The 25,608-nt window shown below is 36.0% G+C and overlaps 2 protein-coding genes and 1 long non-coding RNA gene across 4 annotated transcripts; 1 reads left to right on the top strand and 2 right to left on the bottom strand.

Annotated features, from left to right (window-relative positions):
- Positions 1-1,685: 1,685 nt before the first annotated feature.
- On the bottom strand, positions 1,686-18,885 carry vtd (RAD21 cohesin complex component verthandi). Of its 2 annotated transcripts, XM_028170337.2 has the most exons (21): positions 18,754-18,885; positions 18,190-18,491; positions 17,982-18,097; positions 17,443-17,626; positions 16,262-16,421; positions 15,764-15,876; positions 14,704-14,798; positions 13,807-13,909; positions 13,591-13,720; positions 13,198-13,418; positions 12,767-12,877; positions 12,017-12,104; positions 10,993-11,061; positions 10,154-10,273; positions 9,785-9,898; positions 9,516-9,617; positions 8,882-9,124; positions 4,870-5,060; positions 3,969-4,064; positions 3,186-3,350; positions 1,686-2,809 (listed from the first exon to the last, which is right to left on the bottom strand). In XM_028170337.2, exons 2-21 carry the CDS (start codon positions 18,445-18,447, stop codon positions 2,684-2,686), a joined length of 2,805 nt encoding a protein of 934 aa, XP_028026138.2. In that variant the 5' UTR covers positions 18,448-18,491; positions 18,754-18,885; the 3' UTR covers positions 1,686-2,683. The 2 variants fall into 2 exon arrangements, with proteins under 2 accessions (XP_028026138.2, XP_028026139.2); XM_028170338.2 differs by lacking the exon at positions 10,993-11,061.
- LOC149502803 (uncharacterized) lies at positions 6,864-7,841 on the bottom strand. The gene is made up of 3 exons (XR_016323217.1): positions 7,702-7,841; positions 7,371-7,618; positions 6,864-7,266 (listed from the first exon to the last, which is right to left on the bottom strand). It is a non-coding gene; the product is annotated as an uncharacterized LOC149502803 (long non-coding RNA).
- Positions 18,886-21,383: 2,498 nt separating the features above from the next.
- RpL15 (ribosomal protein L15) lies at positions 21,384-23,193 on the top strand. The gene is made up of 5 exons (XM_028170410.2): positions 21,384-21,533; positions 21,771-21,962; positions 22,040-22,176; positions 22,476-22,586; positions 22,910-23,193. Exons 2-5 carry the CDS (start codon positions 21,791-21,793, stop codon positions 23,102-23,104), a joined length of 615 nt encoding a protein of 204 aa, XP_028026211.1. The 5' UTR covers positions 21,384-21,533; positions 21,771-21,790; the 3' UTR covers positions 23,105-23,193.
- Positions 23,194-25,608: the final 2,415 nt, after the last annotated feature.

The following is a 25,608-nucleotide window of genomic DNA, read 5'->3' as shown; positions in this document are numbered from 1 at the left end:
TGAGACACTTTTTATAAATGATCTCAAAGGATTGGTATCGATCACTTTTCAAACAAAATGGAACACTTTTTTTGCCTGCTTGAGCTAGTAACCTAGAGAAGGATTATCCTAGCTTCACCGAGCGTGTAGGCTCATAGAGCTCAGCATGGCGACTAGCTAATACAGCCTTAGCAGGGGCACTACTTCGCTGAATCTACCACCGGATCAGAATCGCGCCCCACTGAAAAGATCCGGCGAGAAACTCAATGGTCTGTGAGTTAATTTTAACGACGAACCCGACGACGAAAACGGCAACCACTGCTTACAATGCCTAAAAGCATCGATAGTATGAATACGAAATGCTATCTACCTCAGTATTATAAAAACTGAAATATCGGTATGTACTATTCTATAAGCTCATAGAGGTCCACTACAGGACATAGGGATCCGCTGGATGCAGCGCAGGGCACGACCGGTCTTTTTGGTGGTGCTTGGGATTAGTTGGAATATATACAAAACAGTATTAGAGTAAGATGCACAGTTGTCAGGGGGGAATGGTAAGAAAGATGTATTTGTCGTTCACCTTAGGGCTCCCAACTGCAATTATATTAAACTTTTACGAATATAACGTCGTAATGCTACCCCGAATAAAACAATCTTAAATACGGGAGGAATGACGTCAGAATTCTAATAACATGAAAATAGATGCTATCTTTAACTGGACCGATTATGCAAGGTATATGAAAAAAATTGTAACGCTCTGCAGTATTTATAATTTTATATCCTTGACTTTTATCGAACAGAAGGCCGAGTTATATTTTTTTTTATTGCATAGATGGGTGGACAAGCTCATAGCCCACCTGGTGTTAAGTGGTTACCGGAGCCCATAGACAACCACAACGTAAATTCCGCCACCCACTTGAGATATGAGTTCTAAGGTCTCAGTATAGTTACAACGGTTGTCCCAATCTTCAAACAGAAACGCATTACTGCTTCACGGCAGAAATAGGCGGATTCACAAGACGTCCTACCACCAGTAATTATGCAATTTATAATTTTGCTGGTTTGATTTTACGGATTGACATTACGGATCCTCCCGATCCATTAACGGTGCTTTTAGGCACCACAAGCACCGGTCACCGTCCTCGTCGAACCCGTCGCTTGCGACGAAGGGACGAGCAAATTAACCCATAGACACAGTCAGTGAGTCGCGTTTACGATCCGGTGGTAGATTCTGCGAAGCACTGCTCTTGCTAGGGTCAGTGTTAGCAACACTCCGGTTTGAGCCCCGTGAGCTCACCTACACACGTTAGGGTGAAGCTGAAATAGCCTCTCAAGGCTATCAGCATAAGTAGGAAAAAAAATCACTGTAGAAGTCAATCGTGAACATTTGTTAAGTACGTATTTCATTAAAAAAACTAGTACCTACCCACCCGCCTGGAATTCGAACACCGGTGCATCGCTCAACAAGAATGCATCGGACGTCTTATCCTTTAGGCCACGACAAGAATTCTTTTTCGAAGAACGAATTTTCAACCTAAGAGAATTTGCTAACACTATCCCTAGGACTGCTTCGTAGAATCTGCAACCGGATCGGAATCACGACCAGCTGGAGAGATCTGGCGAAAAACTCTGGGGACTGTATTTATGGGTTAAGTTAATGCCAAGTGATAGTGCTGAACTAATTAGAAATAATAAAACTAACATTATTTCAACAATTTATTGCAAATGTTTTCATATATTAAAAAATATTTAGGGGAGTACCTTTGTCAAATTATTGGAAAAACCTAATAAATAATTTTTACTAAGGTAGACCCTTAAATGTAAGGAAAAAATAACTGCACGGTGTCATAAACTAACCACATGCATTTAAAATGCAAGTATTTTAGAATTGAACGCTACGTCAAAATGATTATAGTCCAAGATATAGATTCGGATTATAATCACTTTGGTGAAGAAAATATCAAAAAAATGTAAAAACTAAATTATTTTTCAAATAGTCGAATTTCGTGCTTTTTTTTATTTATTTAATGAATTAAATGTGCCTAGTCACTAACGTCGATGTGAACTCTAAATGGCAAATAATTTAGTGTCTACATTTTCTTGACGAAATAACCATTGAACAAAATGCAATGTGCATAGCATATTTTTCTTAGGCACATATTCGAGTTCAATGCGATTATTGAACATTATACAGGTGCAAATAAATTTTAGTAATGTATAAGGCTGTCAATATAATCATTGCATAATTTTAAAGATTAGAAGTCATTTGTAACAATATTTCTCCTATCTGACTGTTGAACACAACAAAACAGATAAAACATTTTTCTCACAATAATTTCACTTACCCTACAGCAAAACAAAATAAGGCATTTATTCGTCCTACATCTATCAAACACAATACTCAGGATCTGTTCATCTGTGATTCGAGTTCATGAAGTTTACAATACAGTCAACATAATGCAATCTGAATTTTGAGATCAACATTTGTAGTATTATTTGGTCCAAAGTTACAATTTTATGATAAAAACTGTTCACAAACTCGATCCACAGAGTCATCTTACATTATTTTTGGCTCAACATACATCATCATGAAATCTATACAAACTAAAACATCACCTTTCCACCATTTAAAATCTTTTACAATCTAACTTTTTTAATACAAAATATTTAATACAGTATATAAATAAAGTTCTTTTTGTATTTAGATTGCTTCGGTTTCAAACTGTGCACCTCTTGTGATAGTTATAGGTCCGTATGTTTCGTTTTGTTCTATCTTCAACACTTGATATTTCTTCAGAACAAGGAGACTGTAAAACTTTTGTGCAACCTGTTAAAAAATATCCAGATATTACATCATTGTCGTTTTAATCATTACCATAGATAGATAGGGCAGACAAGCGTATGGGTCATCTGATATTAAGCGGTAACTAGAATCTACATACATAAACAAATTGAGGCGTTAGATGTATAAATATTAATGGCCATTCTACCATTCAGCGAAACTACGAAAAAATCGATTGGGATCGATTTAAATGCCTCACATTTGCTATTCACATCATAAAAAAAATTATTTACAAGAAGACATTTAAGCAGGGCAATTACCACCCATTTTAACATGGCTCATATATATGTAATTTTGTTATCAAAACATAAAGGAAAACTGTTATATTGTTAAAACCAATTCGCCTCATCTTTTATTTTACCTGTTTCTTATTATTGTGTCTAGGCGCTAAATCTGCGAAGCCAAGAGTCATTCCCGCAGCAATCTTGGGTCTCATCACTGCGAACAGTTGCGCCGCTCGTCTATTTAACACGCGCTGTTCGAACTGTTCATCTGTTTCCCCAGCTTCCCTCTCACCATCGTCAGCCTTGTAAAAAGTAGTTTTAAATTCAGTGACTTGCGTTTCCACAGATTGATCAAATCAAATCAAATTGAGGGTTAAAGGGCTACTTGGATTTAGCGATATTTTTGCAACTTTACAGGAGAGCCATTTAAAACTTAAAATTTGGAAAATTATCATAACAAAAAAATATTTCTTCAGTTATTTGAATGAGGTAAACTTAATTGAAGTTTATTTAAAAAATCAAATTGCTGACACTGATTACCAAATGAAACGGACTCATAATAACAAAGATAAATGTCGTGTATTAAGCAAAATGTCGCTTAAACCAAATAGCCTTTCACCTCTGCATATATACGTAAATTTTTATTGCAGGCACAGGTGAATGAACTCACGGCACACCTTCTATTAAGTGGTTACCAGAGCACACGCATATCCTAATGTGAATGCTCCACTGGATATGAGGCCTAAATCATTGGTGTATCGTTATGGTTACCTTACGATTTTTACTATGTTCAACATGGAAGCTATTCATGAAGTTTTTTTACAAGCCTACGTGATTTGACCAATGAGGTACATAATAACTTGTAATAAGTACATTAAGTACACAACCAAGATACGTCACTAATAAGACAGTATACTCACATTCTCCGGAGTAGGCGGTAGATCATAGTCATGCTGTGGACTTTGATGACCATGTTGTTGCTCATCATAGCCCAAATTAGTCATCTGCATACCATTCTGCAATATGGGAGATTTAATATTTATATAAATGATACTATAATTTTTCTCATTATCTCAATTTATTTTAAGCATTTGAGAATAGTTGATGGATGGGATGGAGGATGAAGGCATAATTTTATATTTAGTTGTTATTGTTTTTTTTTACAGTATTCTATGTGAAATGTTATTTTTAATATGTATGTAATATGTATGTACTATCTGAAATAAATGAAAAAATAACAATAAAATAAAAAAAACATTATTACGTATTTAAGAAGCTCAGGTCTCACCAAGTACTTAAGTTGTTACTGAATAAATAATTTAATCAAGAAAAACTAACTTAGAACCTCTATAACTGATTTTTTTTTATCTAATGATGCCCTACATTCTCTTTTCGATACATTTGACTATTCATTTTATCTATGATTTCAGTAATATCAGGATAAAATAAATTACATACAAACATAACGAAATTATAAAGGTTCTCTATATGATGTATCCCTAAAATGGTATTAAACTGTTAGGCGCAAAAGCCTCGTCCGCAAAATTTATAAAAAAAAAAGATTATTGCTTAGATTGTTGGACGAGCTCACAGACCACCTGGAATTAAGTGGTTACTGGAGCCCATAGACATCTACAACGTAAATGCGCCAGCCACCTTGAGATATGAGTTCTAAGGTCTCAAGTATAGTTACGACGGCTGCCCCGGCCTTCAAACCGAAATGCATTACTGCTTCACGGCAGAAATAGGTAGGGTGGTGGTACCCACCCGCGCGGACTCACAAGAGGTCCACTAGTAAAGCTGTTTTGTTCAAAGTCAGACCTGTAGATGATCGTGGTCGTCGAGTGGGTTGTGCAGCGGCTCGAGCGGCACGGAGTGCGCGAGGTGGTCGGCGGGCGGCGGCGCGGACAGCGCGCGCCCCGACCCCAGCGCCGCCACCGGCTCCGCGCCGCACACCTGCGGCATCATCGGCACCTCGCCCGACACCTGCAGCAGCGCGCCCGACGACACGCCTGCAACGCCAGCGTAAACACATCAACTACTGTATATTTACAAGCCAAATCAATACTTCTTGTATTTAATTATAAATTTAAAGGAAATAAACAAAGAATTTTAGGTTATTTTAATACATTACTTAATACATATCAACTATTGTGAGATTAGCATTCACTTTTTTTAAAAGGGATTTTATGACCTGGTAGCGAACACCTTTAACGGCCGTTTTCAATAACCTATCTATCCCTAGTTTCGGTTACTAAAGATAGACAAATCTATATTTTTGTCCTTACTTACGTTCCAATAACCTATCGACGGGCAGCAGTTCCTATCGGATTTATCTATCCATCGTCGGGAGGACGGATAACCTGCTAAAGATAGAACGCTCATACAAATCGTGCTTACTTCCGTTTCAATATGAGTTTTAAGTAACTCTCCGGTAGGCGGCGCTATCTCTAGTATGGGCATTCGCTTATCTGTCAAAATCGGCCGGTTACATGTTTATCTTTCGAAAGTAAATCGCTATAATTTAATAATTGTTTCTCTTCATATTGGCATATTGTAGCAGTGATGATAGTGATATGGAATTATTTCAAATGATAATGGATTGTGATGCAGATAGTGATAGTGAGGCCGATATCATATGGTTAGGAAAATAAAGATCGTCTGAATTACATGGCGAAGATCAATAATTACGAATTTGACTATAGATTTCTGAGCAAAGGTGTTGTGAATGAATTGATTAATTTAATGAGACCATATTTGAGTGTAACGTCAAAAAGGTAAGATAAATTTTAACCATAAAAGTACTCGTTATTACAACTTATATTTGTTTATAGCAATAGCAAAATTATACCTAATTTTTGTTGTGTTACAAAATCACACTCAACAGGAATTCTATAATACTGCTGGATTCCCATGGTGCCCTAAATGACATTCATATGACTAATACAATAACCTGGTAGGCTATTTACCTTCATTCTTATTACACACTAATACCTCTACATTTTATATTTGTGTTACAGATTCAAATATAGGAGAGGAATTTAGAAATAGAAAAAGAGTATTTTGAATGTGTAATTTGTGTGCAATGCATCATTGATGTTTCAAAATGTTGTTGCTTGATGGCCTGGGTCTACTCATGATACAACTATAACCATTCCGATTGAAAAGGTATTTCTTATTTATATTACCTTATTTATATTATTATTATTACATATTATTATTATATTTTTATTTATTTATATTATATATTTAGGTGTTTATATGAATTTAATATGACACTATTATAATAAATTATCTACATATCAAGAGAACATTGATAACAAGGTGGACTTGGAAATTGCTATTTGCTTGCCGATAGAGGCTATCCCCACAACCCTATCTTTTAACGTGATTAATTAACCCACATACTCAATCTGAACGATTTAAAATGAATCACATATTAAAACAAGAAATACTATAGAGAGGTAATCTTTTTTTTTAGTTAAGAGCTTGTTATACTGTATTGTAAAATAATTTAAGCGAATAATGTATAATTTTCAGATGCATTGGTGTTTGTAAAAGAAGACTCCCTGTATATCATTGAAAAGTAGATTAAAACTAGAAAATATGCAAGCTGTTATTATAGCTGCCATGCTGCATAATATCGTCAGAAGTATGAATTTAGAAGAATTAGAATCAGAAATTTCAGTCGCAGATACATTACAGGAAAATAATATAATTGTTCATAACAATTTTTCAAAACTTACATCTGAAATACAACTATGTACTTATAAATAATTGCTTCCAAAGATAATTTATAAAATAAACTCCAAAGATAATTTGACTATTTTTTATTTTCCAAAATGATAATTACATGGTAGTTAGTACATGCAAGATATTTAATTTAGAATTTGTACATATACTTAAAAAACTATCTAACATAAAATTATTATTGCCTACTTAATTTATGAAATTTAATATTCCTTTTAAGTAATTTTTAATTTTTTAAATTATCTAAATCTAACTTAACTTTTGCTACCCTTTTCTTTATTTTCCAAGTCAAGTCTCTTTTTTGCTATTAGATATTCTGCTAATGCATTGTCCCTATGCTAGCCTTGCATTTCTTTTCTTCCATCTTGTTTCCGCTTGGCTGTAAAAGTGTTAAAAATATTATATGTGACCTACAACAATGTGCATGCTTTATCCAAAATTTCATCTGCAATCCTTACCACCTCCAGCCTGTAACAAAGAGCATAATTATTTCAAATACTACGGCAACCTGAAGAAAAAATCATGTTTATCAATGTGTTATTAGAGACAAACAATCAACTAATTATACTAACCTTACTAAGGTTGTTTCTTATGTTGCCGTAGCGTTCTTTAAGTTTTCCCATTTTAGTCGAAGCTGCGATGGAGTTCGTGGGAAACGACGAATCGACGAATTAAAATCATTTACAAGGGTTTGCCAAGCCTGCTCCTTCAATTTATTGTTTGTGGCATTTGTTGCCTTATTATTGAAATGTTTTTTCGCCGCCACAAGTTCTGCTAGAATCATCGTCTCATCTTTTGTCATGGGTGCTGCCTTTCTTGACTGAAAAAGATATATTTTCTAAACTTGAACTCAAAGTTTTCAAAGTAAAATTATTATTATCAATGTAGTTCATAGATACTTACAGAATTCATTTTATTTCACTGTAGCTCTTTAATTATAAACACACTTAGAATTATAAACGAAAGTTTTAAAGCGTTTTGGAGGTAAGTCATCATCTAATATAGTTGGTAAACAATAGAAAAACAAACAAAAGAAACTGATCACTGCTTATTGGCAAACGGACTGTCAAAACGTTTCGTTTCATAATTTCGACTAGGATAAAAATAGCAATACGTCCAATTTAAAAAAATCTACATATGTTTTTATTACTTTTTGTTATAAACAAATGTGTTTATGATAGTCTACAATATGCTGGTTAAATTATAGTTATAATTTAGAATAAAATAAAATAAGTCTTGATCCTGATGTTGTTTCGTATTTGTAGTAGAACGAAACGTATCAAGAGGCTCGGATAAATCGGAGGGAAGAAGCTATCTACTGTTGGTTAAAGAGAGATAGCACTTATCCGTGATTGTGAAACGCAAACTAAGGATAGATACGCTCTTGCTGATATTCGGAGATAGCTATCTATCCGAAAACTCAGATACGTTATTGAAAACGGCCGTTAGTCATGTCTTATTTTAATTTATATTCTTATTTTTACGAAAGATGATAATATAAAATGAAATGAAGACGATTAATTTGAGACGTTAATCAACTGTGATGAACTTAAATGCAATGAGATGAGATGATATGGGATGAAATATAATAAAATGGTGGTTATTTACTGAGATTTTCTCAGTGGACTTTTTGGAGAATCCCGAGAAGTTACGTCCAGCTGCTTTGTTTCATTTTCCCATATTTATGCCCTTTCACAAATATTAAACAGTTAATAAACCACCGTTATTACACATTTAAACCTGAAGAAACACTAAATAGACAAAATAAAACAAATCACACAATTTCACTCCTCGCATTCCCGCCAAAAAGTTTAGCATTCACTTAAAGACACACAATGTTACTGAGATTATTGTTGTCTAATTTAATATTTGTTTTGAAAACGGATACGTAAAATGCCCACTCTATTTAAAATGTGCAGATTCCTGAGTTTTGTTTGCACTAGTTATTTTTAACCAAACGTAAACACGCAATTAAGCTGACAAACATTTCAGTCAGCACAGATTTTTGTAAGGACATAAGCTACGAACATCGGTATTGAATCCTATACAAACATGAATTGAAAAAATTGTGGTTTTAACCAACCTGCTGGGATCATGCCGCCATGTTGTAGCCCTGCCGGCGTCATACCACCGTGCTGCAGGCCCGCCGGGGTCATACCGCCGTGCTGCAGCCCCGCAGGCGTCATGGCTCCGTGCTGAAGTCCAGCCGGCGTCATGCCTCCGTGTTGGAGTCCGACCGGCGTCATGCTGCCGTGTTGCAGGCCGGCCGGGGTCATTCCACCGTGCTGTAACCCTACTGGTGTCATGCCACCGTGTTCCAACCCTCCTGAAAATATTACAAAACATAACGTATAAGGAAAAAATACTGCAAAAAGTATCAATAGTTAATTTAAAAAAATACTAGCTGTACCCGACCGCTTCGCCGGGCATTTAAAATTAACATTATTATTTTTCACCCCCACAAACTTTCTCATCATTAACACCCTCGCAACTGGTGTAGCAAGTCCAAAACTCATATTAATATTAGCCTATCCATTAAGTATATGTATTTTCTACATGGATACCAAGTTTCAAGTCAATCGGATGCATGGTTCAGTAGTTATAACGGAACATCCGTAAAAAATACTATAGATTTATATATTAGTATAGATAATAATATTTATAAGATAAGTCATTAATAGTAATAATAATGATTATACAAGCAAAATAACACGTACCGGGCGTCATACCACCATGGTGTAAGCCAGCAGGTGTAAGACCTCCATGCACTAAGCCCGCTGGAGTCATTCCACTATCCAAACCTAATCCCGGCGTCATACCTATAATTATAATCAAACGTTAAAATTTAATCTCAATTATTTAATTATAATTAATTTTATCATAATAAAGCCTATATATTCTATTAATATAGTGTAGTAGCATATAGAATAAATATATTAAAATAGTACTAATTCAAATTTTTTATGAAATCGATATATTTACAGACCTCCATGGTGCAAGCCTGCTGGGGTCATTCCACTAGGAGGCAAGCCCAATTCTACGGAATGGTTTTCGCCGTGTTGTAACCCCGCCGGCGTCATTCCGCCATGTTGCAGACCACCTGAAAATAATAAACCATGAATTGACGAACGAATTCATTATCTCCATTGAATTTTAAAACGTAAGTACATATATGAAACAATCAAATTACAACAGAACTGAAAAAACATCGTTCAACAAAATACTTATACTTAAGCATGACACCTTTGTAGCTACGTCACTCACTTAGCTGGGGCACATGGACAACTATAATTGCATATTATTTCATGTATATATTTGTTCGTCTTTGTACGCATATGTGGATACGATCACTCACCTGGCGTCAGCGAACCATGCGCTAATGAAGGTGGTGTGAGTGCCGCCTGTAATAATGTGCCCGGAGTAAGCGGGCCCAGCCCTCCCGGAGTCAACGGACCCAAGGACGACATTATGCCACCTGTAATACAAAGACATTTATAAGTTAATACGTAATATGTGAAGACTTCGTAATCTAAAGGACACAACGCCCGTTGCACTCGCATCGAGCGATGCGACTGTGCTGGTGTTGAATTTCAACAAGAAAATATCATTTCTTCCAATGAAATACGAAAACTGTTATTTGTGTAATTACTATATAATTGAGACAATAGACCGTCTCAAGGTGGATGGCGGAATTCAAGTTTTGATATCTATGGGTAATGGTAACAATTTAATAGTAGGTGGGCAGTGAACTCTACAGAATGAAAAAAAATACACATTCACTTTTTATGATACTATTAGTTTGTTATTAAATTTTAATTAAGATTAAGAGGTTTTTGATTAATTCAATAATAGTGCTTATGAAAATAATCTATTTGTCTGAATTGTTAGTTTTAACTTTTATAACTCTGCAAACAAAAACATTCATGAAGTAGATTTCTAATGATAATTTTATGAAGTGTCAGTGATTGTTTATTTATAATACATTCAGTATTTCCCAATTTCATGGTATCTTTTTCAACTGTGGAAATAGAACCTTATAAAATTGTTACGATCAATAATATAAGACCTTTGAATAAATGACACTGGACCAATTTAAATTTTTGTCCATGGACATGATGTACAAAATTAAGAGTATTTTTATAAAAATGCTAGGTAGAAACATCTGGTTGGGAGCCACTGGATGGTACATCTCACCTGGAGTCTGCGGAGGGTCTACATCGAGATCTGGACGCGGTGTTTGCGCGAACGCTCCCTCGCTCGTCTCTACTCGCCACCAAGCAACACGGTTAGTTAATAGCAGAACCCACACAGTTACATATGTTACTGTCTTTTTGTATGAAGTGTTACAGTTTAGTTACAGCGTTATTAAAGCACGTATTACCATCACCTGAATGAATGCGTGTACGTTAACAACAACTTTTATTAACCAAAAGCCCGAATATTAGTGCCATAAAAAGTTTGCATGACACATGTCTATGTAGTGCTTAATGTTTGTGTTGTATTGAACCCCTTCCCCTTATTTTCACACTCTACATAATGTAATCAATATATAATTAGGAAAAGACAAGTTAGATAGTATTTAATTCGCTCAAGTATTTATGATTAACTTTTAAAATGAACGTGTACTTATGGTGTTTTTTTATTGCCATTTTGGCTTCAGGCTCAATTCTTTCTGCACTGTATAATTACAATAATTATTTTTATGTTCAGTCATATCAATCAGGCACTCTCTACTAGGTAAGTTGTCCCAGATGAATATTTATTGTCGTTCGATCTGTGAACCTAGGTAAAACATACTAAACGTCTCAGACAAGATTTCCATAAATTCTGTAAAATCACCAAAAGACCACCTCGAGCAGGGTCCATATACACAAGGAAAGAATCATGTAGAATGCAACCGATATAATGATTTTAGTGTTCATTCTGTAGAAGATGTACATACATATCGACGCTTGGAAGGCAAACGTGACTAAGCGACAATGCGTGAACTTTACAGTAGACTAATTTAAAGTTGAAATACCTGAAAAAAAAACTATTTTAACGAATCTACCTGTAGGATTGAAATGATTTTAATAGACCTAGAAATATTTTTTTTTGCGCATCGAATATGGTATGGTATGAATATGGCCTATCATTTATGTACAAAGCAGTTATTGTCGCTTAGTCACGTTTGCCTTTCAAGCGTCGATATATTCATATGTAGTTGCGTAGTACATACCGACTGAAGGTTCATATTCGTGCGGCATTGGAGTGGGTGCCTCAAGTTCGACGGGCTGAGGCGCTGGTGTATCCGGGGGCGGTAAATGCTGAAAGTCACCAATAACACAAAAGTTAACTTTACTCTGTAGAGGTTTTTTTGTTCATCCAGATAGGTATCAACCCCACAGACCACTTGGCATTAAGTAGTTAACTCTCCATACTGAGACAAAGTGGAAGTAGGAATTGTATTCCAAAGTATCCTAAGCCAGTTTGTGGTGGAAACTACCCATGTGGATGCACAATTTGCCATAACATCAATAAAATTGAGGGCCAAGGATAGGGGCACAATTTGTAAAGAATATATAAGTGAGGAGATAATACCCACCAGACAGAATATTGTCAGCATAAGATATACACATAGTGTTATTATTAAAATATTATGGCCTCTTCAAAAATTGTACTAACACAAAATGAATATTCTATTTCTTTAAGCTGTGCTTTCACACATCAATTACTGGACTGAGTTAAAGTAATTGTCTGCACTACAGTAAATATGTCTGTCATAGTTAGTGGACGCATCTCATATATTTAACTTTAGTTACAGGATACTAAGTTTAATTGATCGCAAAAACAAAAATAATGATAAAAATTGCTTTTAGTTATAATAATTTAATGTTTATTTTTTGGTACTTTGATTTGTTAATTTCCTTCCATACTATGTTGCCTCTGTCTGTAAATACGAATAAATAAATAAATGAAATATTCTTACATCTTCATGTTTACGTTTACGTCCGCCTCGTCTCACGACGCTGGGTTCAGGGTCTGGTGACTTGGCCTCTTCTTCTGCCTCACTGCGCAAGGTCATGTTGCGCTGGTATTTCTGTTATAAACAAACAATACTTGAATATGTCATGCTTACAGGTATACTAAAAAAATTATGGACAAATTGCATTTTAGTTTCGTAGTATTTTGATAAATATCTATTCAAATAAATCTTTGTGCCAGTCGATTTAATATATTATTAAATATTTTTGTCAAACACGTTTTTGAGAGTCAAACCTGCGAAATACACAACTTAAACGCGACAGAGAAATGGGATTGGGTGACATATATGTCATATAGCACTCATTCCCCACACTATCATGCCCTACAGTATTTGTTAAAATACTAAGTGTATATGAAGTAATAGTCATTGGTTACCTTGAACAGAACTCTTGATGGGATCGGTCTAGCTGGTAATGTGAATAGCTTTTCAACACCCCCAGTTTCCTTCCAGTGCATAAGACGCCTAGTAGGGGGAGCAAGATCTAACGTTGTTACAATATCGGAAGTGTTGCTCAGTTGGTTTTTCATTTCTTCGCCCGATATGTTTTTTATTTCATCAACGATAAGCTTACGTTTGCGTTTTGTTTTTGTTATTCCTGAAACGCAAAACAATTGTTTTCAAATTTTATTTTGAGAATTTTTGTATCATACTTAAAATACGAAAGCAAAATAAATAGCAACCTACATATTTTATGGGTGTATAGTTTACAAAAGTAGAAATTTTTTTTTCAATACAACACAGGCAAATTTAAATGTGAAAAATGAAACCTTTTAGTACTGTGGCATCAACAGGTGCAAGTGCAAATGACTCTTCATCGTTGTTCAGGAGCGTGGTGTTATCCGGAGGCTCAACGGGACCGGGGGTCGGAGGTGCGGGCTCCGGGATCTCATCAACTTCCTATTTGTATACCATATTATTATTATTATCATCACAACATTTCTAAATAATTGTATCTTACAAAGTAACAAACTACAGCAACTGACCATTGGTCTGACGGAGGGCGGTCGAGGTACGGGCGGGGGCGCCATTTCCGGTACTGCTTCTTCTTCAGGCACCGGTTCCTCGCGAACCGGGGATCCGCCCCAACTGAAACATTGCATAACTTTTATATGCAACTGGTGGTAGGACCTCTTGTGAGTCCGCGAGGGTAGGTACCACTACTATCCCTATTTCTTCCGTTGTAACTATACTGAGACCTTACAACTTATATCTCGAGGTGGATGGCGTATTTACGTTGTAGATGTCTATGGGCTCCAGTAACCACTTAACACCGGGTGGGCTGTGAGCTCGTCCAACCATCTAAGCAATAAAAAAAAATTATATATGTTGCCGCATAATACACAATAAAACATTAAAGTAAATAACATAACTGTAGAATAAGTAACAATAAACATGGTGCTGCAAATACCATAAATCACCGCTTATTAAATTTAGGATATAAGTAACTATTCCCAAAGTCAAATAAAGTATAACAAATAACCCATAATATGTTATATTCGAAAAATAAAATTGATTTGACAATTTCATATTCTTTTACAATATTTAAGTTTATTCTAGCTATGTATACGATAAGCCTCAAAAAAATTGTAAAATATAGGGTTAGTAAGACATTCCTCGATTATATAAGTAACACTATTTTATTTTATTTATTGCAGCCGTTGTAACTATACTGAGACCTTAGAACTCATATGTCAAGGTGGGTGGCAGCATTCTTTACGTTGTAGATGTCTATGGGCTCCAGTAACCATTTAACACCAGGTGGGCTGTGAGCTCGTCCACTCATCTAAGCGATAAACAAAAAAGTGCCCGCTCAGATTACGAAGATAATTTCTTTTAATAATCCAAAGGTAAGGATAAAAGGATATAGAGTAGTTGTGTACTTGTGGTGCGGCGAGGGCGCGTCGTAGTGGTCGGGCATGTCATCATCAGAGTCGGGCGCGTCCGCCGGCCCCGCGCCCGCCGCCTCTATCTCCGCCTGGGACGTTACATGTTGTGTGACTACTGGTGCCCTCTCGTTATGTGTTTATTTTATATTATATAGCCCTTAATTTATTAATTAAATTAGTTAAATTAAATTAATCGTTCATTGTGGCGGACTATGGGAGAGGCCTACATCCAGCAGTGGAGAGATACAGGCTGATGATGAGGTTTGGAGGAGGCTTTAAAGGAAAAAACCCTGACCATACGACCACCTACCCCAGGATTTGGGTTCGATTTTCTTTCAGAATCAGTATAATGATATGTACTAAAGACGTTTTACTGATGATAAGATTCAGAGTATTATAAAAAATTACAATATTTGAAAAAATCGAGCTCTAAATGTATTTTTCGTTCTGTTCTTGACCCATGTAACTGAAGAAAATCCTAGTTTGTAGTCTACAATGTATAATTAAATTTATATTATTAAGTGAAATTTTTTGGTGCCATTCTTATTTAAATCTTGATAATACAATTGAATATCAATCGTAAAGCGACATAAATATGAGACAAACATTGAAACAAACATTACACCAAAAATATACAACATCAGTTCAATTATTAAGGGATTGTTTTTATTACTGTAGAGAGGCAGGCTTGAGGCACTAGTTATCAAAGAAAACAAATAGACCACAAATAATACAATGTCAATATAACCAAGCACTTGGGAACCTGAGTTCAGAGTCTCGACCACAAGTGTCCTACCCTTCCAACCAGAAAATGATTTTCAAACTAGAATAACCAATTGTATTATTAGCCTATAATCATAACCCGCTTGATCTTACAAAGTCACCATAGTCCCCAAACACTATATGGTGAATGCCAATGTCTTTCTCGAGACATAAGAGAGCGACAAACAAAGATTCGAACCAATTGGATAAGATATCACACACATAAGACACATAAGATATCAAGTAATTTGTTATGATATCTAGTTAAATAGATTAATGTTTATATTTGTACCTGTAAAGACTGTGGTTGTGTAGAAGCTCCGGGCATGCCTGAAGCCGTGCCTGAACCACTTGCGCTAGCTGTAACATCTCCGAACAAATCTCCTTCGAACAGCCCTCCTGCATCTGGTTAAGAATTTAAAGTTTTTGTTATTTGAATTCATCATATAACATATCAAGAAAAAAAGATTGTATTGATAATTAAATTGTAACAAAAGAAACAAAAATTCTAATATTGGACCATTTACGACTATGTGATACAGAATGAGTAACGGAGGTTGCTAATTTTTTTCCAAAAATTATTTTTCAATATTCTTAGGTAGCTTTTTTAGGTTTATTACTTTTTTTAACCTAAAAAATTAAACACAAAAACAAATTAACAAAAAACTGACCAGTTATCCACCAAAAACTTGTCTGATCATGGCTGTGTTTTGATAGTATTGCTCATATTTCCTTCTAGTTCCAGTTCCAAACCCAATAAGAAGCTAGAAAAATATTGATAAATACTTACGTCCAAAGTCCGGCACATCTCCAATAGTACCACCGAAACCATCATCTACAGGTGCATGTGGGGCTGGCTCCAAAGTGCGAGCGTGCACTGAACCTGGACCTGAACTAGACTCCTTGCCTCCCAATTCTAATGATGACCCATCAGCAAAAAGTAGGTTGCTCTGTTGATGTTCATTAAAAAGCTGATATTAATACTCAGTCTCAGTAACATCGTATAATAAAAATCAAACCCGCAAAATAGTACATTGTGCACCAAGGGAGAAAAATAGGACATTTCCTCCCACATGTAAAATTGCCAAACATGCAGAATGAAATGTCCTACTTTTTTCCCATATACTTATAAAAAAGCAATTAAACTGTTTTTTAATTTATAAATAAACTACTACTAATTGAATAAGAACTGTCTGATGAACTCATCTTTGTTTAATACTTCACTATGAAATTTTATTTCCTTTTGTTTATTTTACACTAAACACAATATTGCAAATTACCCGAGCACAACAATGGCAGAGAATTTTAGGTGCATGAGAGCAGACGTAGAAACTAACGCACATGCGTACCTCCTCCTCAGTACCCACGGAGGAAAAGTTACACTTTCTTCCCTGTACAGCAGGATGAAAACCGAATTTTTGGCATAGGTAGGACAAAAATATAATTTGTGTAATTACTGGTAGTAGTATCTCTTGTGAGTCCGCACGGGTAGGTACGACCACCCTGCCTATTTCTGTAGTGAAGCAGTAATGCGTTTCGGTTTGAAGGGTGGGGCAGCCGTTGTGACTATACTGAGACCTTAGAACTATATCTCAAGGTGTGTGGCGCATTTACGTTGTAGATGTCTATGGGCTCCAGTAACCACTTAACATCAGGTGGGCTGTGAGCTCGTCCACACAGCTAAGCAATAAAAAAAAAAAATAAAAAAAAAAAGATGTCTATGGGCTCCAGTAACCACTTAAAAAAACCAGGTGGGCTGTGAGCTCATCCACGCACCTAAGCAATAAAAAAAATCTAAGGATGTATAAGCTGATGAAGAAGGATAATAAATGAACTCTGAGCTACACACTTATATCATATTTATTAAAACTGCAATTGCAGATGAATAGCTATAAAGATTATCTTACATTATTAGAAAAATTTAATTGGTAGGTTATTATGTACCCTAAAAATCATGAATTACAATCATACCTGCTCCAATCCACCTTCAGAACCAATAGCTTCTCTCATAATGTCAGGATTATCTGTGTCAAAACCCATGTCTCCAAAGCCATCATCATGGGTGACAAGGTTTAATGATCCATAATCCTCGCGCATCGTGATCTCTTCTGCTCTTGACTGGTTTAAAGAGAATTGCGCTTCAATATCAACCTCACTAAAACATTTTAGAATGGTGTAAATGTTATAACACAAGAAATGCACTTGAAAAAATACCATTTTATTTCATTAATGAAGTATGTCTATACTTCTTGTAAAGTTGTAGTTTCAAAAGATAGAACAATTGAATTTTTTAGACTTGTGATATTTTGTAAATTAATTACAAATAACAACCAATAATCATAGTAATTTAATTATTCCTTAATATTAACATTATTTTATCGTAATAATAACTAATAGAGGGAAATCAATAATATTGAGAATTTTTTAGCAAGCTTTACTGTGTTATTTTTGTCCACTATTACAGTATACTTACAGTACTACTGAACACTCCCTAACACTTTAATACTCACTTTAATTCAGGCATGGCTGTGTCAAAGTCATGAAAGACCTCTGGTAAGGTGATAGCATTCATAGCAGCCTCCCTGTGCTCTTCGGGAAGATCTACCATGCCAGGTCTGAAGGCCAACTGTTTAATTTGAAATTAAGATATTTTTTTTCAATTAAGTAAACTTAGATTTGGTAAAATTATTCACTACAATTAATTTAAAAAATGTGTACCTTAATCTTGACAAAAGCTTCGTTACAGTCTTGCAACAGATACTTGGCTTTTCTCGAGTAGATTCTCACGACTCCAAGCAAAAGGTGTCCAGAAGTACGCAATGCCATCTTCACTTTAGGCTTTAAAATACCATCAACTGATTTCTCGATATTAGTTTCAAATACGTGTGCTTTTGTCAATTTCTTATCCCAGTGGGCCGCCAGCCAAATCTTGGCCAGCGGACCCTTCTTAGCCAGCACAAAATGTGCATAAAACATGATGATAGTGGCACTTCCTGATCAAGAATCACATCAACACTTTTCTGAAATTATAAAATTAATTTAAATATTTATATATTGGGTTGCATATAACAAAGTATCAATTGCAGAACAATTTAGTAACGATAAACACCACAGCCTTAGATATTGTTTGGCATTTGTAACGAACAACTCTGAACAACAGTAAAGTAATTTGGCGCCTATTCTATTAATGAAGTGAATAATCACTTTTCGTAATAAAAATATTAAAATAATTATTTTACAATCACAGTTATTGTAAAATATTATGTAAAATGATCATATTACCAATTATTTAGTCACACATTAAATATTTCACTTTTTACAATCAACGTAAACATGACAACAATTACGTTTTCAAGATGGTGTCCACTTGTGTTGCCAGTACAATTTTATTTTCAATTCGAGATAGGTATAAAGCGGAAAGAAATGAAACCGTTACTTTTTAATTGATGCTTAAAAAACGAAATTACATGAAATAATATTATTATTAAGTAATGTCCCAAAAAGTGGTGGATATCCACACTATCTGCTACAGTTAATGAAATTTTTGGAAGAAGTTTTGACGTTTTGGAAGAAGCATTTAATGCATCAAACAAAATGGCTGAATGTGATGTAAAACAATTTAATCCAGTGTCTATATTTTGGAGAAAATTAAGAAAAATAGAAAGTGAAAAACCAAAAATTAGTACGGCCTCACAGCCCACCTGGTGTTAAGTTGTTACTGGAGCCCATAGACATCTACAACGTAAATGCGCCACCCGCCTTGAGATATAAGTTCTAAGGTCTCAGTTTAGTTCCAACGGCTGCTCCACCCTTCAAACCGAAACGAATTACTGCTTCACGGCAGAAATAGGCGGAGAGGTGGTACCTACCCATGCGGTCTCACAAGAGGTCCTACCACCAGTATATTATCTAATTCTAAGTATACCAGTAGGTATATAGTATTAAGAGAGGTGTGGTATTGTATTTCCGTAGATAGTTTCTTACCAAAATACAAATAAAACGGTAATAAATATGTAAAAGTACGGCAGATAAAATATTAAGTAGGTAGGGATGTAGAAAGTCACTTACTTTGAAACCTTTACACCTCATATTTCTGCACTTGTATACAACAGATTGTTAGTCAAAAAGTCTAAAACCACACACACCACGTCTTCAGTCTTTCTTTTCTTCTCAGTCGTACACTCCTAGCGGAGTGGTCGTGGTTATGTTTTTCTTATTTAGATATTTCCATAACTCTCATGGGAAAATAGTAGCAGTGGTTTAATAAAATAAATATAAATAATTAAAATAGTGTTCTGAGATAGTAATGCGAGCATAAAACACGAATCTCCCTGCTGAGATAAACAGTTCTAGTGCGTTCCGCCCCGCACAGGGCAGCCTACGAGACTTGTGACGTAAGACCGTGAATGGTTCGCGCGGCTTTTTATTTTCATGTGAGTGATATTAACAAATTCACAGTGTCGTCATTTTTAGAGATATTCAAGTATTTTTTTTACTTGGTTTCATATTTTTGTATTGTCTTTAAATTTATATGATTATTTTTTGTTTTTAAGAGATTGGAAACTTCCTCATTGGGGAGATATTTAGAATTCCCGGTCCTTAAGCAATTATCTAAATGTGTAGTAATACTTTTAAATGCGCGGTCTACGCGTGGTCTATTCGAAATATGATCACACACTAACAAAAAATACGTGCGTGTTATTAGATACGCTCAAGGTTAGCAAACTGCTAATCTATGCACAATCCTAAACTTAACTGACTACTTGCTGTATATCGCCGTTTGACAAGAATAAGTAAATTGCTCTGGGTATCACACATTTACATTAGTCCAGCGAGGGCGCATTACCGACCACCATTGCCGACCCCTGGTCTAGAGAAACCATATCAGCGTAACCTTAACTAGTAAGCGAGCTCACGGGGCTCAAACCTGAAGATGTTGCTAACACGAACTCTAGCAAAGAGCGGTGCTTCGCATAATCTACCACCGGATCGAAAACGCGACCCACTGAGAAGATCCGGCGAGAAACTCAGTGGGCTATGTTTGTGGGTTAATTTATTCGCCGAGCCCTTCGTCGCAAGCGACGAGTTCGCCGAGAACAATGACCGTTGCTTGGGGTACCTAAAAGCACCGTCTGGTCCTCTAGCATGCGGGCGACTACAACCCGTAAGGAGAGGTCCCTCTCCAGCACTGCGATGAGATCTCGCCGCAAGTACTTCCAACGCAGGCACGCTTCGAGTGCGTGCTGAGCGTCATCGTCCGGACGCCCGCAATGATGGCATCCCGGATGTGGCTCTCTCCTGTAGATTTTCTACAGGTACCTCCCGAAATAGCCATATCCTGAAAGGACCTGCGTAAGGTGAAAGGAGAAAACGCCGGGTTGCCGATCCGACCATGCCTCCAGCACGGGCACCTGGGCTTCAAGGGTGCGCCGACAGGTGGCCGAAGCTTGCCTGATTTCAGCAACCACTCCCTCCACTTAGCGTACGCCACGTGACGCGCAGCACGCTTCTGTCGATCAACAGCCGATGGGTGGACGGGCGCTAGTGAAAATAGTGTAAGCATCACATCGTGAATACCGCTACCCACTTTCAGATGTGAGGTTTTTGTCTCAATTGTATTGTAATTACACAACTTATAGCTTTTGCAGCTTTGATTTTATTACACGATGCTATTTCTTGATCCTGGATGTATTTCTTTATTATTTTATATTATCGTATTATCTTTATCTATTTCCAGGATTTGCAAATCACAATTATCAACAAAGTCACATCGTTTGACCAGACGTCTTATCTTTTATCCTACGACGACTTCAACAGTGTGTCCGGATTTCAATATAAATAAATACCCATAGTATTGAATAAAAGTTTTGAATTGTTTTAGTGGAGTGTTTTATAGTGGCTAAATCAAGTTGTAATCTATGGTTCAACCTTTACTTGGATAATGCATTATCTGTGTCATAGACAATAAACTTAATTTTATGATCTGTCTATCGGTTTGTAATTTGTAAACTCTGTGCACAGTTTAGTTTTCTTTTACGGTTTACCTGTGGGACACGCGAGACGTATGTACTTGAAAAATTTAATCTTTCAAAATCAAACTAATCCTTAACTAGTATCTTACAATAATGTTAAATATTAAATTCAGGTGAACGCCTGGTACGAAGTTCTCTCCAATTTTCAATAATAAATATTGTGTTTCAGTGTGTTTTCACAATGTCAAATTTGCGGCCAATCGAGCCTTTTCTGTGGCCAGACCGATGATGTGACTTCTGATCAATCTGTATTGATTTTGTTACTAGGTCTGCCACAGGCTGCTAAGATGGGTGCCTACAGATATATTCAGGAGTTGTATAGGAAAAAACTGAGCGATGTTATGCGTTTTTTGTTGCGTGTGAGGGTATGGCAGTACCGTCAGTTGACTCGTATGCACCGCGCTCCCAGGCCCACAAGGCCGGACAAAGCCCGAAGACTAGGCTACCGTGCTAAACAAGGTGAATAAACCACATTTATTTACGATACTGATTGGCAAGCGAAACTTTTGACTAATGGTCGTAATGTGTTTTTGTAGGTTATGTTGTATTCCGAATCCGTGTGCGACGTGGTGGCCGCAAGCGTCCGGTTGCAAAGGGTGCCACTTATGGCAAGCCCAAGAGCCATGGTGTCAACCAGTTGAAGCCCACGCGCAACCTTCAATCCATTGCTGAGGTGAGTTTCGATTTGAATTAGTTACTGTTTTTGACAAGTTATTTTATTACACGTTTTTATTATTCGTGTATATTAAAATTTGAAATAGATAAAGTTAACACCCAATCACAATCATGTATCCGTAAAAAAGCTTTTCTGTTGTTTTAATTCGTAATATGTGAAAATTAAATTAGGTACACAAAACTACCATTTTTAATATCTTAAATGTGCAGTAAAATAACTTAGGTCATTAGAATAATTTTAACAGCATTACTGTTGTTGTTGATGTTGATGTATTATAACTTATAATCTACTAATAGGAGCGTGTTGGCCGTCGTTGCGGTGGTCTCCGTGTGTTGAGCTCTTACTGGGTTGCACAAGATTCTTCATACAAGTATTTCGAGGTTATCCTCGTGGACCCGTCACACAAGGTAATTATGCCCAATTTTTTACATGGTAATGTAACTACTGCCTAAACCCTACAAGCTATAACATTCTACTGTAAACAAAGCTAGTTTTTTAAGTACTATCTGGTAATTAAGAGTATTTGAATGATGGAGGCTGCTAGCAAATATAATTTTTACTTATAGTAAAGAGTATTATTGCATTATTAATTTAAATGATGAATTTTTGTCATGCACCAATCTGAAAGGTTTTGCTGAAACTTCACCTACCATTTAATCTGAAATTGTATAAGATTTAATATAGTTGTCCCAAAATTTTTTTTTGTTAAGTCATACTCTTATTTGTTTAGGCCATTCGTCGCGATCCTAAGATCAACTGGATCGTGAATGCTGTACATAAGCATCGTGAGATGCGTGGTCTGACTTCGGCTGGTCGCAGCTCCCGAGGTCTCGGCAAGGGACATAGATACTCTCAAACAAAGGGAGGCTCACGCCGGGCAGCTTGGCTCAGACGCAACACTCTCCAACTACGTCGCAAACGATAAACATCTATCTAAAACTGTCAGTGACTTTCCATTTGCTTATTTTTGTATGCAGATGGAAAGCCAGTGGGATAATAAAATATTATTGCTAATTCAGTTTTTGCAATTATTATGGTACCTATGTCTACTGTCTGTGTAAGTATGTTTGATGTATTGTTCAATGTTTATTATGGCATTTGGTAATTAACAATTACTATTTCACCAGGTCATTCCAGCTGAGATCGGCTTCAGCCAACTATTTGAAAAGGTACGTCAATTTCTAGTCTCTTAGAGCTTACTAAATAAATATTTCAATGATGATACAATGCTTTATGAATGCGCAACCATGATTACCACGCATTTCAAACTTCCTTGGATGGCTGAATAAATTTAGATCCTTATTATTTATAGTATTTATATCCCACAGTAGCATATAATAAATGATTTTTTTGTTTACAGTTTTATCACTGGCTGATGTCCATATCCCCAAAAGGTAATTATTTCATATAAATTATTAAAACTTCATCCAAATTCAATTTATTTCTTGTTGTTTTTACACTGTAATAAGAAATTGAATTTGGAAATATCAAAATATTGTCTAGGTGAGGTTGCTGTTACTTATTGACAGTAAACCTCAATCCGGCAACAAACATGTACATTATTGGGAATTTATATTGTGATGTGTTTGTTAGGTAATAGGGTTGTTTAAATAAAGAAGAATTACATACATTGTCTAATGAAATAAAATTTGAGTGACAGACTATGCTATTCACCTTAATGTTTTTGCTAAGATTGTTGTGAAACTCACACTTAAGTTTTAAAGCTGAGACAGTTTTTGCAATTAAATTGAGAGCTTGAATATATATTGATGTAAATAAATATATCAAAACTCGTGTCTGGATATTTAAGAAAAATTAAAGGGGGTACCTAATTTAATAAATAACAGAAATTGAACTGCCCTAATACATTGAATTTTTGGTCTTGTTTGTTTGTTCTCGCGTACCTATATCTGGAACTTTACAGTATTTCATATTGTCACAGGTAGATTCCGGTAACGAGAATACAACAATTTTCTGCAAAATATAGGCGTCGTTCTGTCCTAATGTTGCAAAAAAAATCTATTTCAGAAATTTGTTTTTTTTACTGATAGGAATTAAGATTGAAAATAATATTGTCTGAAAGTAAATCATTTTTACGTTTCGACACGAAAACCATTAAACCGATTTTCATGACATTCGATATGCAAATAGTTTCGAGCTGTTAGGAAAAAAGTGGAATACATTTTATCTTACTTCTGAGCACATGTTACAAGTTCACACATTGCTTAGTCAATAAAAAGAAACAATATTATTATTATCAAAGGCATTCAACTATTGTTTTTATTCTATTTCAGGTAGTCTACAGCTTGGCTCTACCTCTGTCATTGCGGAAGTCCATGGGCGACGGTAGTCACTCCCCATCAAGTGAGCTGTATGCTCGGCTGCCTACAAAATAAAAAAAAAGAGTCCACAAAGGGGCGGATCATTGAACCTCAGGAAGAATTTAAGTAATGGATATAATAAATAAGTCGAAATAAATTACTACCTACCGATTAATATTGGTTTAATTTTTGTAGTTCTATGTTTTTTATTATAGAGCAAGGTAGTTTTGCCATTGATGTAGGTAGTCAGTCACCTTACGATCTACATTTTAGGAGTTTTGCAGACTGGTAAACGAGCCCATTTATTGCTAAGCAGTTACCATTACCCATGACATCACAATCTGAATGACACCACCTGTCTCTTCCGAGAACAATTTTTCAGTTACATAATTACTCATTTCGAATTTGACAGTAATTGTAGATGCAGTAGTATGGTGGCACTCTTGCTGACAAATAAAATTAGTGAATTTAGTTCAGCTATCACAGTACGCCAGTAGGTATATTATTATTATTATATTTTAACTATGAACCACTCCTGTGAATTCCCTTAGTCGCATGTATGGCGAGGATGGTTGATGATTTAACTTCAGGTAGGTAGGTAACCTATCTGAAATAAAAATTACACCAATTAATTTTAGTAATTTTATTTTTTTATTGCATAGATGGACGAGCTCACGGCCCACCTGGTGTTAAATGGTAACCGATGCATTAAAAAATTATGAAAAAATATAGGTTTTTATAAACTTTATTGGGTATAAACATACCTAGTAGTTTTATTTAAAAAAGCAAAATTCAAAATTTAGTACACATCCACACCAGTGGATCCGAAATTATGGACATAACAGCCTGGCCACGGGACATTCGCCGATACGAATATTCGCGCGGTGCGAACGGCGAAGCGTCTAGCGACTAAAACAAGCGCATAGAAATGTACCTAACAAGCCACGCGCACCGGCGACCGGCGAAGCGACCGGCGGAATGTACCGAGCGAATCGCGCGGGCGACTTACGGCCTGGCCACGGGGATCGGCGGTGCGAACAGCGAAGCGGTGGGCGAGGCGACCATTCGCGCAGCACCGTTTGCAGGCCACGGGTACTCACGTTCGCCG

The sequence above is a fragment of the Bombyx mandarina genome, chromosome 06 (assembly GCF_030267445.1).
Source record: "Bombyx mandarina strain Sakado chromosome 06, ASM3026744v2".
Classification (NCBI taxonomy): Eukaryota; Metazoa; Arthropoda; class Insecta; order Lepidoptera; family Bombycidae; genus Bombyx; species Bombyx mandarina.
The sequence above is the reverse complement of the archived record's forward strand: the minus strand, read 5'-3'. Positions and strand labels throughout refer to the sequence as shown.

Excerpts from the sequence above, each read along its gene's own strand:
- vtd (XM_028170337.2), bottom strand. The coding sequence starts at position 18,447 with ATGTTTTATGCACATTTTGTGCTGGCTAAGAAGGGTCCGCTGGCCAAG. Across the intron at positions 13,419-13,590 it reads TGATGCCACAGTACTAAAAG|GAATAACAAAAACAAAACGC; the intron begins GTTTCATTTTTC and ends TTTGCGTTTCAG. Across the intron at positions 12,878-13,197 it reads CATCAAGAGTTCTGTTCAAG|AAATACCAGCGCAACATGAC; the intron begins GTAACCAATGAC and ends TGTTTATAACAG.
- RpL15 (XM_028170410.2), top strand. The coding sequence starts at position 21,791 with ATGGGTGCCTACAGATATATTCAGGAGTTGTATAGGAAAAAACTGAGC. Across the intron at positions 21,963-22,039 it reads AGGCTACCGTGCTAAACAAG|GTTATGTTGTATTCCGAATC; the intron begins GTGAATAAACCA and ends GTGTTTTTGTAG. Across the intron at positions 22,587-22,909 it reads TCGTGGACCCGTCACACAAG|GCCATTCGTCGCGATCCTAA; the intron begins GTAATTATGCCC and ends TTATTTGTTTAG.